General features: G+C 36.4%; 2 protein-coding genes across 2 annotated transcripts in view; one reads left to right on the plus strand and one right to left on the minus strand.

The window, feature by feature from the left end:
* The window catches only part of LOC104875023 (olfactory receptor 1L4), a 1201-nt gene extending 717 nt beyond the window's left edge, over nucleotides 1-484 (plus strand). Inside the window, exon 2 of the mRNA XM_010642393.1 lies at nucleotides 2-484. Coding sequence (XP_010640695.1) covers nucleotides 2-484 — 483 coding nt within the window. The remainder of the gene's footprint in view (nucleotide 1) is intronic.
* Nucleotides 485-6375: 5891 nt separating this feature from the next.
* LOC104875024 (olfactory receptor 1E5) lies at nucleotides 6376-7332 on the minus strand. The gene has a single exon (XM_010642394.2). It carries the CDS (start codon nucleotides 7324-7326, stop codon nucleotides 6376-6378), a length of 951 nt encoding a protein of 316 aa, XP_010640696.1. The 5' UTR covers nucleotides 7327-7332.
* Nucleotides 7333-17114: the final 9782 nt, after the last annotated feature.

A 17114-nucleotide genomic window follows, 5' to 3' on the forward strand; every position in this document is an offset into this window, starting at 1 on the left:
GCACTCGCTGCTACACACGCTGCTCATCTCCGCGCTCTCCTACCCGCCCCGCGCCCCGGTGCGCCACTTTTTTTGCGACATGACGGTGATGCTGAGCTTGGCCACCTCGGACACGTCTGCCGCGGAGACTGTCGTCTTCTCCGAGGGCCTAGCGGTGGTGCTGGCCCCGCTGCTCCTCGTGTCCCTGTCCTACGCGCAAGGCCTGGTCGCCGTACTCCGAGTGCGGTCAGCAGGGGGCCGGCGCCGCGCCTTCTCCACCTGCGGTGCCCACCTGGTGGTGGTGTCGCTTTTCTTTGGCTCTGTGCTCTCGGTCTATTTCCGGCCGTCCTCTGCCTATTCTGCGCGCTACGACTGCCTGACTAGTGTGGTCTATGCAGTGGTCACACCGACCTTGAACCCTTTTATCTACAGTCTTCGCAACAAAGAGGTCAAGGGAGCTCTGAAAAGGGGGCTCAGGCGGAGAGCAGCACTCCAAGAAGTGTAAGGTTAGGCGGGATTCACTAGCGTTTCAATAACCCCCAAACCCTTCCCCTCACCCCTTTTCTTTTTCAGTTTTCCAAAGCGATATCAGTTTTGACCTTGTGGCCTCATATTTCTTGTTCAATAAAAAATAAATTAGAGGAAAAGCAAATAGGACAACGTGTTTTGTTATAGTGGTGGGTACGCAGCAGATGGGTAAGTTCGTCTCTGCGTTGTCTGAATGTTTGAAAAAGAATCTACTTTAAAACTGGGAAAAACAAATGGAGGCGAGGAAAGTCTTGTTTGTGGAGAGAGAGAAGGAAATACATGGCTAGCGGCACAGGGAGGCTGGAGAGGAGCCCTACAAAGCATGGAGGACAGAACAGGGCTTTGAGGAAGTTTAGTGTGATGTCGCCTGCTGCCCTCAGACTCCTCCCTAGCAGACTTCAGAAAGATCTAGTTTTTGTTTTGTTTAGGTACCGGGAATCGAACTTAGGACCCTGTGCTTGCCAGGCAGGCGCGGCACTACTAAACTAAATCACCCGCCCTGATCTAGTCATTTTTAAAGTGGCTTTAAATTTGCAAATGCTATCCCACAGACACCATTTCCATTATTTTCACCATGAATATTCAAAAATAAGGATGCAGATAAAATTGTCCCTTACCCATCAGCAGCAACTTTCACTGCCATCAAAGTTGCCAGGTAGATCCCTTTTTCACTTTAAAACACAGTATCAATGTATATACATTATTCTGCTATGTTTTGGTTTTCCTTTGGCTTTTTACATAAAACAAGACATCTAGGAGATCTTGTTTTCTCTGTACAAATACGATCCCTGGTAATGGGGGGAGCACGTTCTTAACTTTGTACTATAAAATTTTAGAGTGTAAATCTTCCATGGGTTATTTCTCTGATTGATAAATTTTAATAAATATTTCTTAAAATCTGTTTTTTACAGTTTTTCACTCATAAGGATATAATGGATATCCTTGCAATTAAAATAATAAAGGCTAGCATTAAGGGGGGAACCATTTGTAGCAAGCCGTGTCCTAGGTTCTCCATGTGTATATCTCACTCAAACAGAAGATTCCTTGAGGGAGACACCATTATTCTCACTGTATAAGAGAGAAAACAAACTGGAAGAAACTGAGTAGCTGTCCCAAAGTCATAGGTCTAACAAACCTGTTTTTCAATGGTTTATGGCCTATTCAATCTTACTCATTTATTGAACAACCTTTAATAATATATAAGTTCCTAGAACATAGTTAGGTCCACATTTTTCTTTTCTTTTTTATTTAATCTTATTATTTTTTAGTTGTTGCTGTTTATTTTCCCTGTTTTATTTTAAAGTTTTTATTAATGTGTGTTAGCTGTGCATGTTAATAGGGTTCAGTGTGATATTTCAGTACATGCATGCAGTATGCACTAAGCAAATCCAGCTTCCCTTTACCCTCCCTCTCTTCTGCCCACTTTTAATTCTCTAAGGTCCCCTTTTGCTGTTTATTTCACTCCTTTTTTATTCCCAGAATTCTTTATTTATGCTTTTTCTCTGTGTTGTCTCATTTTGCAGGCCAAAGTTGTATAAGTTATAACAATCTTTCTAAAACAATATTTAGCTTAGCTGATGTTAACTCTATTGTTCCTTGGTTTTCAACTCCATTGATTTGCTTTCATTTTCATAATTATTGATTCCTTCTTTTTGTCTTTGTGTTGACTTTTGTGGTACTTCTACTTGATTCTGAAGCCTATATATCATCTTGACTTCAGAAAAGAGGCATCAGCTGATGCCCACAGTTGGGAATTTGATGTCTCTTCTCTTAGCATATGCAATCTATGACTGTTCATTTTAGGCGGGAGCTGATGGCCTTCACAGGCCTCAGTTACCTGCTGATTTTCTTAGACTCAGCTGTCTTCCATCTGGGTCTGGGCTGTGCTGTTAACTGTTGCCACAGGGTCCCTTTTTTATGTTGGCTTCTGGGACCAATGCTGCCATGCTGTGGCTTCATCATGTGGTGGCCAGATCTTCTGAAAAGCATCCTCTACCTGGAGTACCACCGGACATGTGATGTGAACTCATGCTTTTCAGTACCCAAAACTACCTGCAGGGTTCTACCATGCCTTCACCCTGGAATTGGAGGACCAAAACAGGCATCCACGTTCACATTTAAACATTTATTTTATATTATTCCTGAAGTGATGTTTGATGCAGTTAGAAGAGAAAAAAAATGATTTAAGTAAGTACTTAAAAGGAGTATGCACAATTATCAATATTTATTTTAGCTTTCTCTGTGTATCTCCAATACTCAAGATATTTAACAGAAAATCCTTCTTAGAAACTGTAAGACAATACAGTAAGGTGGATTGTTCCAAAATTGTTATGCAAAGCAATCAATAACTTTATATACAAAAATAATCTATCAAAAATACAATGATCCTTTTCACAAATGTAAAGTACCTAAGAAGTATATATAATTCAACAAGGAAATTTTTTAACTGAATGATACTGTTTATATCTTGTTAGACAACTGTATAGCCAACTTTCTTTAATAAATCTATAATTTCATGCAATTCCAGTATATAATATGATTGCAAAGTAATTTCTTAACAATTCTTATTAGAATTCAACAAAGTGAGGTGGAATCTCAGTGTTGTTTTCTTCTGCATCTCTCGAATGACCAGTGATGTGGAACATTTTTTCATGTGTTTACTTGCTGCTTCCACCTCACCCCACAAAGAATGGCTGCTATCAAGAAATCACACAATAACAAATGTTGGCGGGGTTGTGAAGAGAAAGGAACCCTTCTCCATTGTTGGTGGGAGTGCAGACTGGTGCAACCACTATGGAAATCAATATGGAGATACCTCAAAGAGCTTGGACTGGAGATTCCATTTGACCCAGCCATCCCTCTGCTGGGTATCTTTCCAAAAGAATCATATCACAGAGAAGTATGTGCACCCATGTTTATAGCGGCACAGTTTGTAGTAGCAAAAACTTGGAAACAGCCTATTTGCCCATCAGTTGGAAACTGGATAAAGAAGATGTGGTTTTTCTATAAAATGGACTATTACTCAGCCATGAAGAATGAGAAAATAGATTCATTCATAGGAAAATGGATACATATTGAAGATGTACTCCTAAGTGAAATAAATAAGGCACACATGTGTAAACACTGAATAGTTTCTCTGGTGTGAATAATCTGCAATAATACAGAAGATCCTAATAAGATTACTAACATTGAGAAATGGGAAGAAAGGAGCTAAAGGTGTAGGGAAGGTGGGATGGGTAGGGGAAGGATAATAAGGGAAAAGAAAAAATGTGAGAATGAAAAGATGGAAATAAAGTGTTTGTAGATGGGGAGGGGAGGAGGGGGTGAAGGGAGGGCAGGGACAAGGGGAAAAAATGAGAACCAAGACCTGTCATGTAAAGGTAGAAGATCCCAACAATGAATGTAACTGTACTGTATCCCTAAAATGTACCAAGAAACTCAATTAAAGCTGAAAAAAAAGAATTCAACAAAGTGAACCATAATCATCTCTGAAAGAAAAAATCATTAGGAAAATTTTGGAAGATAGTATTGAGGAGGGGTTGTCATACCAATATTTGATATGTGCGACTATAGAGGTTTGTTTTATATAGAACTAGTACAAAAATAGAATGAATTGAAATAATAGTATCCAGAAATAAGCTCAAGTGTATAGGAGCACCTAGGACATTCTAAGGATAGCATTTTTAAATCAGTGAGTGCTGGAACAGCTGACCTGCTGGGGAAAGTGAGAGGAGAAAGAGGCTGACTGTTGGTAAACTAAATTCAAGTAGATCAGAGATAGAGATGTAGACACTAAAACTGTGTATACACTAGAGAAAAATGGAACAATATAATTATGGATTGAAAAGCTCTTTCTAAGCATGTCTGAAGAAAAATTATATCAGAAAATGTAAACCAACTTCTTTGTCTATCTCAAAATTTTAAATCTTTAGTTAAGGAAAAATATACCGTTACAAAATTCAGATCATGAATAACAAGCTGAGGGAAATGTCCTCCCTACAATACACAAAGTAATAGTATCTCTCATAAGAAAAATTGAATCAAGACAGAATAACACACAAAGGAAAAGTGGTTAATAAATATAAAGAGATAGCTGTCACTGCTACACATAGAAACTTAAAAAAGAGTAAAATCTCATATTTTAGGCATGAGGAGGATAAATATTTTGAAAGCAAAATATCCAGTGTTTGAGACACTAAAGGAGAGGCCAGTCTTGCTTACTCTCAGAAGGTGTTTACAATAGAAGTACTTCTTTGGAGACAATTTGGCAATTCCTGTTCAATTTTTAAATTTTCATATCCTTTGATCTAGTATGCTTTTGAGATTATACAATTTTAATTTAAAAAATAGGACAAGTCCACAAGAATATATGGACTAATATATAAAACTGAAGAATTATTCCAAAAATTAAAAAAACTTCCATCAAGAGAAAATTATTTAAATAAATTATGCTAAGTGGGTCAATTCAGTAATACTCTGTTTAGCTTCTACGAGTGTTACATGGCCTTATATAAACTAGTGAATTCACAGTACATTTTAAGTAAAAACAATGAGATGAGAGAATTCATAAATAAGCTTTATTAATTATTATATATATTAATCTGTGTATGGGAAATATCTGAGATAATATTTCCCAACTTTTAACTACCTTAATGGGGAAAGGAGTGAGAAATATGTTGTACTTTCATGTTCTGCTTTATTTCCTTGGTGTTTGGATATTTTCAAGTGAGTACTACTCTAATAGTTGATAAAAACAATTTGAAAAGGAAATAAAGTCAACATTGGCATTACTAGGAAGGTTTCTTTTAAAAAGTGGAACTTTTAAAGGCATAAATTTATTTCAGTGAACTTGAAAACACATTCAAATCAAATAAATGAATATTTATTATATATTCAGATTAAATATACAAAGTACTGAAGTAGGCATAGTAGAGATTAGAGAATACCTGTCTTCAAGATACTTACAGTACATTGGTAATAACAGAAATAAAGAAAACAACAAATGATTTCAGAATAATATTCCTGGGGTGGGGGAATACTTAACCTAAGAATTGCAATTAGATTCTAGTCCTTCTGTCACTACTTAAATTCTACTCTACCCTGGGTCACCATTTCATTGTATGTAAACTAAACAATGTATAACAGAACTCTGCAGTACATCCTAGATCATACAATTTTAATTCAAAAGAGGAATTCACCTGCAAAGTATACATACTGTCAAAAAAAGTGGTTCATCACCAGCTGATGAAGGATTGGCCCAGTTAATTCAGAAAGAAAGAGAAATTTAGAATGTGATTGTTAAGTAGGTAAATAATAAACACATGAAAAGAAAATTAAGAACTGAAGGGACTGGTAAGAGGGGAAGTGATCCAAGGGAATGACAAATTACAAGAGCACATATATAATAAATTGGAAGATCATCCTCATCGATTGAATATGTTTGCCACAAGCAAAGTACTGAGGTGGCTGAGGAATTTGAATTTGTTTCTTTTTTTTTCCAGCATTAATTGAGTTTATTGGTACATTTTAGGAATACAGTATTGAATTTGTTCCTTAGGGAATTAGAAACTACTATGTATTCTTTGAGTTCTATTGATATTGGTGTTAGAGTGGCATTTATTCAAGCTTCAAAAAATTAATGAGAATGCATGATATGTCAAGCTTCGGGTTCCATCATACCTGAATTCAAGGGTCAGTCAAGAGGCACAATGGACTGAACTTTTCCCTAGAAAAACTTGCGAAAACGCCCCTGGAGGTGCTATGGGGACTGTACTAGTGGTACCGCATTTGAGTGTTGCTTCACTATTCAGAATACTCCTGACTTTTAATGGTATGCCTACTGTTTAAAAACACTTTTATCTTTAAAAATCATTGTCTCAGAGAAGAGTGAATTGTCCATTTTGAAAAGATCCTTCCTATAGCTCCCTTTATGTCCTGATTCCTCAAACTGTAAATGAAGGGGTTCAGCATAGGGGTCACCACCGTGTACATCACAGCCATGACAGTCTCCTTCAGAGTAGAAGTGTTAGCCGAAGGACACAAATAGAGGCCAATGATTGTCCCATAGAAGAGAGACACCACAGAGAGGTGGGAGCCACAGGTGGAGAAGGCCTTGCGGATACCTCTGGCAGAAGAGCCCTTGAAAATGGCAGATACAATCCATGCATAGGATGAAAAGATCAACAGGAATGGAACAATAATGACAAGTCCTCCCAAGATAAATATCACCATTTCGTTTATCTGAATGTCAGAGCAGGCCAACTTTAACAAAGCAGACATGTCACAGAAAAAGTGGGGAATCACATTATCAGCACAAAAAGACAGTCGAGCCATCAGCAGTGTGTGCAGCAAAGAGATGACTGTGGTCAGCACCCAGGGCAGAGCCACCAGGAGGAAACAGAGCTTAGGGTTCATGATGCTGGTGTAGTGCAGGGGGAAGCAGATGGCCACATAGCGGTCATAGGCCATGGCCACAAGCAGGAAGCTCTCTAGGTCAGCAAACAGCAGAAAGAAATACATTTGAGTCAGGCAGCCTGCATAGGGGATTGATGGGATGTGGCTCTGCATGTTCTGTAACAAATTAGGAATTGTCACAGAGGAAAAACAGAGATCAGAGAAAGACAAATTACTGAGAAATAAATACATAGGAGTGTGAAGGTGGGAATCCAGGCCAATGAGGATGATTATAAAGAGGTTCCCCAGGACGATGATAAGATACATGGTCAGAAAAACAGCAAAGAATAGTTCTTGTTGATCTGGTTCAATGGGAAAACCAAGGAGGAGGAACTTTAAGATGACAGTTTGGTTTCCTCTTTCCATGTTGCTTTTTAGAAACCTTTTTAAAAATTAAGAATAATTTACATGACTGTATGAATATATTCACACATATACCTATTGCAGAGCTCTTTGAAATATATTTTAAATTAAATTCAGCATTCATGAATCATAAGTGTTCACTTCAGTACTTTGTCTTTTCTCAAATACATAAATATTTACATAAAGAGCGTAGGAAGTTATGGATCAAATTCAGCTATATTTCAGAATTCTGTAGGAATGTTCTGTAATAGCACCAGGAAGGGGATCAGAGAAGCATGGTCTGAAAGTAAGTAGAAAGTAGTCTAAGAAAGCACTTTGGTATGTCTCTGTCTTAGAGATGCAAGATACCAACCAAAAAACCAGTCACCAGCATTGATGAGAAGGTTACTGTGCTACTGGTGATGATAATGATAATCATGATGATACCAATGGAAAGAGCATGACATTTGTCACCGCATACTGTTGCCCAACATTGGGGCAAGAGCTTAACATCCTTAACAGACCTAAGGAATACATATTATCTTATTTTTAGATAAAGAATTTGATATTTATTCTCATTAAATAATTTTCCCAAGATCTCACATCTATTAAACAACAGACCTGGGACTTAGAGCCATACAGTATAACTTCAGACCTTTGTTTTTAGCAGGGAGAACTTCTGGGGCTAGTTACACACCACTGCATGTGACCATGATCATACAGAGGATGAAGAGATTACTAGGAGATGAGACTTTGTCCAAACACCAAGAGACCCGGAGGAGGCTGCCCCAGTGAGAATATCCAACATGAGAGTCTCAAGGAAGCAGCTGTGAACTGAGAACTCTCTGGCTCAGTGTAAGAGAAAAAAACAGAAGAAGAACAGCTTGGGAAACAAATTATCAAAGCGAAGTAGTTTAACCGAAAAAAGGGGAAGGACAATGGCCAGACACAACTTGCTTCACTAATCTAAACCTCTTCTTTTCCAACTGTGTTATGCTCAGCACATTATGTACAGATCCGTGCACTTCTGTGCCATAGGTATTTCTTTAAGCATAAACAAGCACTGCAGAGCTTCTGTGCTTTTGCTCTGCAGGTCCTTTCATAGTGTAACCATTCACTCCTCAGCCAGGTCCTCCACAGTTACCTGTGGCAGGTTGGTGTGTATTATCTGGATAAAGTCTTACAGATGGGAGCAGAGAAAAATGAGCTCTGAGAGTAAAGAGTGCTGGAGCAGGAAATTTTTGTTCACTTATATACCTGACAAGGAAAAATACTTACAGAATGTCCAGCAATACAACCACTTCTTCTTGTTCAAAGAACACAGTTGGGGGGAACCTTTTGGTGGAGGAGTACAAAAATGCTGGAAATCATGAAATTCATGGTATAAATCAACTAATGCAAGGGTTAAGGAATTAAACATGGCCCCTGAACTGTCTCAATTTGTGAATATCTCAAAAATTCTGAGTAGAATCATTTTTGATCCCATTAATCTTTGAAGATTTTGTTTCTGCACTTTCTCCTTTCACTTCTTCACATTCAGGTCAGTAGTCAGCTCATGACAGAAAAGCAAAACCAGTCCACAAATTTTCCTGGTTTTTATTTCCAAAATCCTGACCCCCAGTGTAAGGGCAGAATTTGCATATATATATATATATTAAAGTCTCCACAAAATTAGAAAATGAAGTAAAGTTTCTTCCCAACAAACCAGAGTTTCCTTCATTCTGGAGGCCAGAGTGAGGGTGGGACAATGGTCAGTGGATCCCAAGAACGGGGAGGACCTGGCATTGCCACTAGAATGCATGAAGATAATACACAAGCATTGATTCAGAAGAGAGTAAGATTTTAAAATATCAATATAGCTTCCCAGTAAGCTTTTAATTTTGATGAAATGATTGATTTTTAGAGAAAAAGTAAATTACTTATATTTCCTTAAGAAACCAGATAGGTAATCGATGTTAAGTTCTCCCACTGAGTCTCTGGATTCCTAGGAGCCAACAACCTGGCATTTGTTTTTCCCTAGCCAACTAATCAGAGCTCTAATGTAAATAAGGAGTCATGAGCTGAGATCCCAACAGGGCTGCTTACCATAGTACAGCCTCTGGAGAAGACTGTCTGGGAGGGCAGGAACCGTGTTTGTCTTGTTCACATGGGAGTCAAGCTGACTACTTGTATAACTGGTCTCCAGTTAATGACATCACCACCTTTCTCTATTCTACATACCCCAGGATGAATAATAAGCTTCTTACAAAGAACTTACAGCTCAAAAATAGAGGATTTGGAAGAGCACATTATGTGAATGGTAATGCAATAAAATTAAAAATTAATGACAAAATATTATACTTGAATATTAACGTTCTAAATAATTTTTATGTTGAAGCAATTGATAAAGCAACAATATACAGAAATAAAATGAAAACTCAACCTATCCTATTCAACAAAGAAGAAAATAGATGTGTGGTTTTTATCAATAAAATAGAAAATGAAAATAAAAGGATAGAGAGTAGTAAGACTCAAATACATATTATTTAATAATTAATAAAGCTAAAAGCATATATAACAGGTACACATTAAAATTAATAATATAATCCTCATTTGTTTAGAAGATAAATAGACAAAACTGGTGAATCCAATTTTTTAAAAGATAAACATTGAACACTGAGAAGAAGAAAAGGATATAATCACAAAAGCAGATTCAAAAATCTTTCTAAAATAGAAATAGACTGGCAGAATGGATTAAGAAGCAAAATCCAAGAATATGCTGTATACAAGAAACACACTTACTTGAAAAAAACACTCATAGACTGAAAGTAAAAGATGGAAAACAGTACTCCATGCAACAGGAACCTGGAAAAAAGCATGGGTAGCTATCTTATTTGCAGACAAAGTAAATTTCAAGCCAAAACTGGTTAAGAGAGACAAAGAAGGTCACTACCTCCTTGTAAAAGGAAAAATCCCAGAGGAAGAGATGACAATCATAAATATATATGCACCAAATACTAATGCCCCCAACAACACAAAACAAATATTAAGGGACATAAAACACCAAATAAGCACTAATACAATTGTAGCGGAGGACCTAAATACCCCACTATCACAAATAGACAGATCATCTAGACAAAAAAATCAACAATGAACTACTAGAACTGAACCAAGTCTTAGAATAAATGAACTTAGAAGATGTCTACAGAGTGTTCCACCCCACAAAATCAGAATATACATTCTTTTCAGCTGCACATGGGTCATTTTCCAAAATAGACCATATACTAGCTTTTAGAACATGTTTGAGTAAATGCAAAGGAATTGAAGTTATCCCATGTATATTATCAGACTATAGTGCAATTAAAAGCATAAAAAACCATGAGAATTTCAAAAATGCATGGAAATTGACTAACACTCTCCTGAACAATCAATGGGTCATAGCAGAAATTAAAGAAGAAATTAGACAGTTTTTACAATTTAATGACAATGCAGTACAACTTGCAGGAATCTATGGGATACAATAAATGCACTTTTACATGGGAAATTCACATCAGTGAATTCCCATGCTAGGAAAACAGAGCCAGCTCAAATAAACAACCTAATGGTGAATCTTAAACTCTGGGAAAAAGAAGAGCAAAAGAAACCCAAAGCTCATACAAAAGAGGAAAGAGCAGAAATCAATTCAATGGAAACTAAAAGAATGATACAAAAAAAAATCAATGAATGAAAGAGTTGGCTTTTCAAACGAATAAATAGAATCAATAAACTTTTAGCCAACCATATAAAAAAAGAAAGAAAAGGTTCAGATTCATGCAATTAGGAATGAAAATGGTGAAGTAACAGTGGATTCAGCAGAAATCCAGAGGATCATCAATACCTACTTCGAGAAACTGTGCTTTAATAAAATGAAGAACACAGAAGAAATGGACAGATTTCTAGATATATATGAATTACTAAAGTTGAACAAAGAAGGTATAAAAATTCTAAACACGTCAGTTACAATCAGTGACATTGAAAATGTAATTAAAACATTACCAACAAAGAAAACCCCGGGTCCTGATGGCTTTACTACTGAATTCTACAAGGCATTTAGAGAAAAACTATTGCCACTACTCTTTAAAATTTTCAATGAAATTGAAAGACAAGCAATACTTCCAGATGCACTCCTGGAAGCAAGTATTTCTTTGATTCTAAAAACCAGAGAAAGACCCAACCAAAAAAGAGAACTACAGGCCAATCTCCCTAATGAACATAGATGCAAAAATCCTTAATAAGATACTGGCAAAGAGAATACAGAGGATTCAGAATCAAGAAGATTATACACTCTGAATAAGTTGGATTTATTCCTGGGATGCAAGGATGGTTCAACATATGTAAATCAATAAATGTAATACACTATATTAACAGAATCAAGGACAAAAACCATATGATCCTTTCAAAAGATGCACAAAAATCATTCAACAAAGTTCAACACCCATTCATGATAAAAACCCTGCAGAAAGTTGGAATAGAAGGTCTTTATCTCAACTTGATAAAGGTTATTGATTAAAAGCCAACATCCAACATCATACTAAATGATTGAAAACCAGGGGGTGAAGGGAGGGCAGGGGTAAGGGGAAAAATGAGAAACAAGATCTGTCATATAAAGGTACAAGATCCCAATGATAAATGTACTTGTACTGTATACTTAAAAAGTACCAATAAACTCAATGAGAAAAAAAACTGAAAGCCTTCAAGCTAAAATAAGAAACAAGGCAAAGATGCCCACTATCACCACTCCTGCCCAATATAATTTTGGAAACATTAACCACAGCAATTAGACAAGAGAAAGAAATTAAAGCAGTAAAGATAGGAAAGGAAGAAGTGAAACTGTCATTATTTGCTGATGATATGATATTCTACATAGAAGACCCAAAGAACTCCCCCAAAAGACTTCTAGACTTGATTGACAGATTCAGTAGAGTGGCTGGATACAAGGTAAATACTAAAAAATCATTAGCCTTCTTCTACACAAATAACAGACACACTGAGAGTGAAATTAGGGAAACAATCCCTTTCACAATAGCACCCAAAAAGATAAAATATCTAGGAGTCAATATAACAAAGGAAACAAAAGACCTCTACATTGAGAACTGCAACACTGAAAAAAGAGATTGAAGAGTATATAAGAAAATGGAAAGACATCTCTTGTTCCTGGCTAGGAAGAATCAATATAGTGAAAATGGCCATACTTCCAAAATTGCTATACACATTCAATGTAATCCCTATTGAAATCCCAACAGTATATTTCACAGAACTAGAGAAAACAATCCAAAAATTCATTTGGAATCAAAAGATAACTAGAATAGCAAAAGCAATTCTAGGCAACAGAGACATGGCGGGGGTAACAATCCCCACTTGAAACTATACTACAAAGCCACTGTGATAAAAACAGCATGGTACTGGCAAAGAAACAGACCTGAGGATCAGTGGAACAGATTAGAAGATGCAGAAACAACTCCTGACATACTAAGCTACCTCATCTTTGAAAAGGAGTCACCATCACTGGAGGAAAGATAGCTTCTTTAATAAATGGTGTTGGAAAACTGGATTTCGACTTGTCAAAGATTAAAACTAGACCCAGATCTTTCACCATGCACTAAACTAAAACTCAAGTGTATTAAAGATATAAATATTAAAACAGAAATACTAAACTTGCTGGAAGGTAAGTTAGGTAGAACTCTTGAAGATAGCATCATAGGAAAAGACTTCATGAAAAAAATCTTCAGTAGCACGGGAACTAGCACAAAGGATCAACAACTGGGATATCACCTTTTTAAAAAGCTTCTGCACTGCCAGAGAAATCACAAGCAGTGCTAAGAGACAACCCACAATGTGGGAAAAAATTTTTACCAGGTGTTCCTCAAAGGTCTACTATCTAGAATATATAAAGAACTCAAAAGCACCGGAGCCCCCAAATATAAAGACCCAATTCAAAAATGGGCATCTGAAATGAACAGACATTTCTCTGACAAACAAGTAAAAACAGCAAATAATCATATGAAAAATGTTCAACATCACTGGTCATTCGAGAGATGAAGATGAAAACAACACTGAGATTCCATCTGATCACAGTAAGAATGGCTGCTATTAAGAAATCAACCAATAACAAATGCTGGTGGAGTTTTTGGGAAATAGGAACCCTTCTCCATTATTGGTGGGGGTTGCAGACTGGTGCAACCACTGTGAAAATCAGTATGGAGATACCTCAAAGAACTAGGATTAGAAGTCCCATTTGACCCAGCCATCCCTCTGCTGAGTATCTTCCCAAAAGAATTAAAAGAATCATACCACACCAATATATACTCAACCATGTTTATAGCAGCACAGTTTGTAATAGCTAAAACTTGGAAATGGCCCAATTGCCCATCAGCTGGAGACTGGATAAACATGATTTTTTTTAATAAAATAGAATACTACTCAACCATAAAGAATAAGAAACTAGAGACATTTATAGCTAAGTGGATACACATTGAGGCCATACTCTTGAGTGAAATTAATAAGTCAATACCAAATAGGTAAATTAATAAGTAAATACCAAATAGTTTCTCTAGAGTGAAAAAGTTAAAGTGTAAATAAGGAACAAAATATATAATTGATATTGTGTAATAGGAAGAAAAGTCTAAGAGTAGAGGAAGTGGGAGGGGTAGGGGAAAGGTAAAAAGGGAAAAGAAAAAGTATGTGAAAAGGAAAAACATGGAAACAATGTTTTTGTAAATGGAAGGGTGGAGGGGCTGAAGGTAGGGATGGAGAATAGAGGAAAGATAAGTCATGTAAAGGTACAAGATCCCAATGATGAATGTAACTATTGTATACCTAAAATGTACCAATGCTTTTAATAAAAATAAAAAATCTTTCTAAATCTTCTTAAATAAATGTGAATGTCTGGGGAAATATTTTCTAAGCAAAGACAAATTGCAGAAGCTGGATCAAAAGTATACAAGATATGTGAGTAGACCATTAAAATAAATATTTGAGAAGTAAAGAGTTATGACCTGCAAATATGAACTAAATTGAAGAAAAATTATCTCTCGTAAAAATCCTTAGGCCAAAAATAATAGTATGACATTATACTCAACCTTATCCATCAGAGAAAGGCAAATTAAAATCACAAAATACTACTATGCACATAGTAGAATAGCACAAGAAAAAAGATTAACAATACCAATTACTATTAACACTGCCATACACTGCTAGTAAGAATATAAAATAAAATCATGTTGCAAACTGTTTGCAGTTTTTAATGTTTTAATGCTTGTCCACTTTGTATCCAGAAAGTTTGCTCCTGAGATATCCAAAATCAATGAAAGCAAGTGTCTACAAAAATACATGTGTTAGAATTTTTACAGAAGCTTTAGTCATAGGAGCTAAAACTGAGAAATACAAATGTCCATTGGCAGAGTAAACCATTACGTAATCATTTCAGTGGAAATTATAGCAAAGCAAAAGGATGATCATACAGCATGGATAGATCTCAAAGGCATAACATTTAGTAAAGGAATTCAGACTCAGAAATAGTGCATGATCGCATTGATTTCAAGTTCATAAGCTGGAAAATCTATCCTATGGTGATAGAAACCAGAAGAGAAGTTACCTCTAGAGGTGGTGTGTAACTTACAAGGAAGAAACATGAGGAATATTTCTGGATAATATAAATGCTCTGTATCTTGGCCTTTAGAGTAGCTAGATCGGTATCAAATTCAGCCAGTTGAACATAAGATTATATTATAGATTGTATCATACTTTAAAAAAAATTATTGGGGCAAAAGATCTTTCAAATTTTCCAATTTTCAAAATTTTCAGGAACATATAATCCTCAGGTTTACCTTGATTCATTCTGAAATTAAATAGAAATCTATCTAATTTACTAAAGAAGTCAATAAAAGACATGAAGAATTAAATTATAGATCAAATTAAGCCATTAAAATGATATGAAAATCAAAGTGAAGACACTAATAATACTGTCTTTCCTATTTGAAATCTTACTAATATGCTAAATAAAAATAATTAGGGGCCAGGAGTGGTGGCACATGCCTATAATTGTAGCTACAGTACTTGGGAGGCTGAGGTAGGAGGATCACAAATTTGAAGTCAAACTGGGCAACATAGCAAGATCCTATCTCCAAAGAAGAAAAAAATTAAAAAGGGGTGGGGATGTAGCTCAGCACTCCCTGAGTTTAATCCCTGGCACAGAAAAAAAAGTAGTATTACCTCATCAAAGACAACAAGTATTTTTTAAAATAAATGCCAATTCCTGATTAAAGCTCATAAAAATGAAAACAAAAACAAAACGCCACTTCCTTAATATGATATGTTCAAGTCTTCCAACACTGGACCTTCTCCCCTCTGGATAAGAGCGTGAATTCATATCTCTAGATTGGAATGAAATGGAAATCCCAGGGCCCCATTCAGGCTTAATTCTATTTTCTCTTCCTTTAACTTTAATGCCAAGTTTAGCCTCACTGCTCCCAGTTAGGATTTTTCAGTCATTCGAACAGCTTCAAATCTCCGAACTCAGCTGTGGCTTGCTTGCCCTGTGCCACCATTGGAGTCCGCTGGCAGCACCTAGTGACTGCTGACAATGCACAGGCTGTTCACTTGTTCGCTTGCTTTTAACAGCCTCACTCGCAGCAAGTCATGCAGGCACCCAGACACTCTCTCCTTTTGTCTTGTTTGGGACACTGATGGGACAAATTAGTGAGAAATCACTGTTTCTAAACGGAAGTGACTTTGAACAGGGGATTGGCAATCAGTACACATTCTCCTATCTGGTAAATTTGGTGGAGCCTGTTTCTTGGAAGAGGCTTAGAGACAATGGTGCTCTTATTTCAGCATGATACTAGGTCAATTCTAGTTTAAGAAAAAAATTCCATGCTTAAGTTCAGGGTCTCAGATCCACATAGGGCATTTTTCTGAGGATTACCCAAAATACATAATAAAAAGATGCATTGTATCAAATGTCAACATCATATGTAGTGGTGAAATTTTTCAAATAATCAAAATTATGATGGGAAGGATTGGGGAAATGTTGCCTTTTAAAGGATACCAAACCTCAGTCAGATAAGAGGAATCTTTGATAGTTCTACTCTCCACATGGTGACTATAGTTAACAAGGTATTATTTTCTTAAAAACGTCAAAAGAATGGATGTAAAATATTCTTTCCACAAAAATGACAGCTCTGTAAGGCAATGCGTATGTATATTACCTAGTTTTGGTCATTCTGCACTGTATACAAACATCAACGATGATATTCACAATTCTATATATCAATTTAAAAAATAATAAAGCTGCAGGGGATTTAAATCAGTGGTTCGGTGGCCTGCCTTGCCAGCGCATGGACCTGAGTTCGATTCCCAGTACATCTCTGTCCACTAGTAATAAACATCTCACTAAAATACACAACTGCATTTTAAAGCTCAATTATTATTTTCCCTTGAATATACCACAGGCGTTATAAGCACAATAAATCTCAAGATTTCAAGCCTGCCCTTCTTCCTACCCAATTCTCCTACTTACTCATGTTAGTAAAAAGAATCCAGACAATTCATAAGTATGAAAGTTTAATTTCTGTCATTCATTTTTCTCACCATCCACATAAAATCCAGGAAGTCCTTTAGATTGCACACTTTATTCTCTTTCTAACGCTTCACTCTTTATCCCAAATAAGACAACCCTTGAGAAAGCCGATGTTTTATCTCATTTGGACTATTGAAACAAACTCTCAATTCACCTCCCTGTTGTGTGTTTTGATATTTTCCACCCCCAAAAACTTTCTTTCATATCACAAAAAAAA

Source organism: Fukomys damarensis, unplaced genomic scaffold (assembly GCF_012274545.1).
Source record: "Fukomys damarensis isolate Sample0158 unplaced genomic scaffold, DMR_v1.0_HiC HiC_scaffold_13, whole genome shotgun sequence".
Lineage (NCBI taxonomy): Eukaryota > Metazoa > Chordata > Mammalia > Rodentia > Bathyergidae > Fukomys > Fukomys damarensis.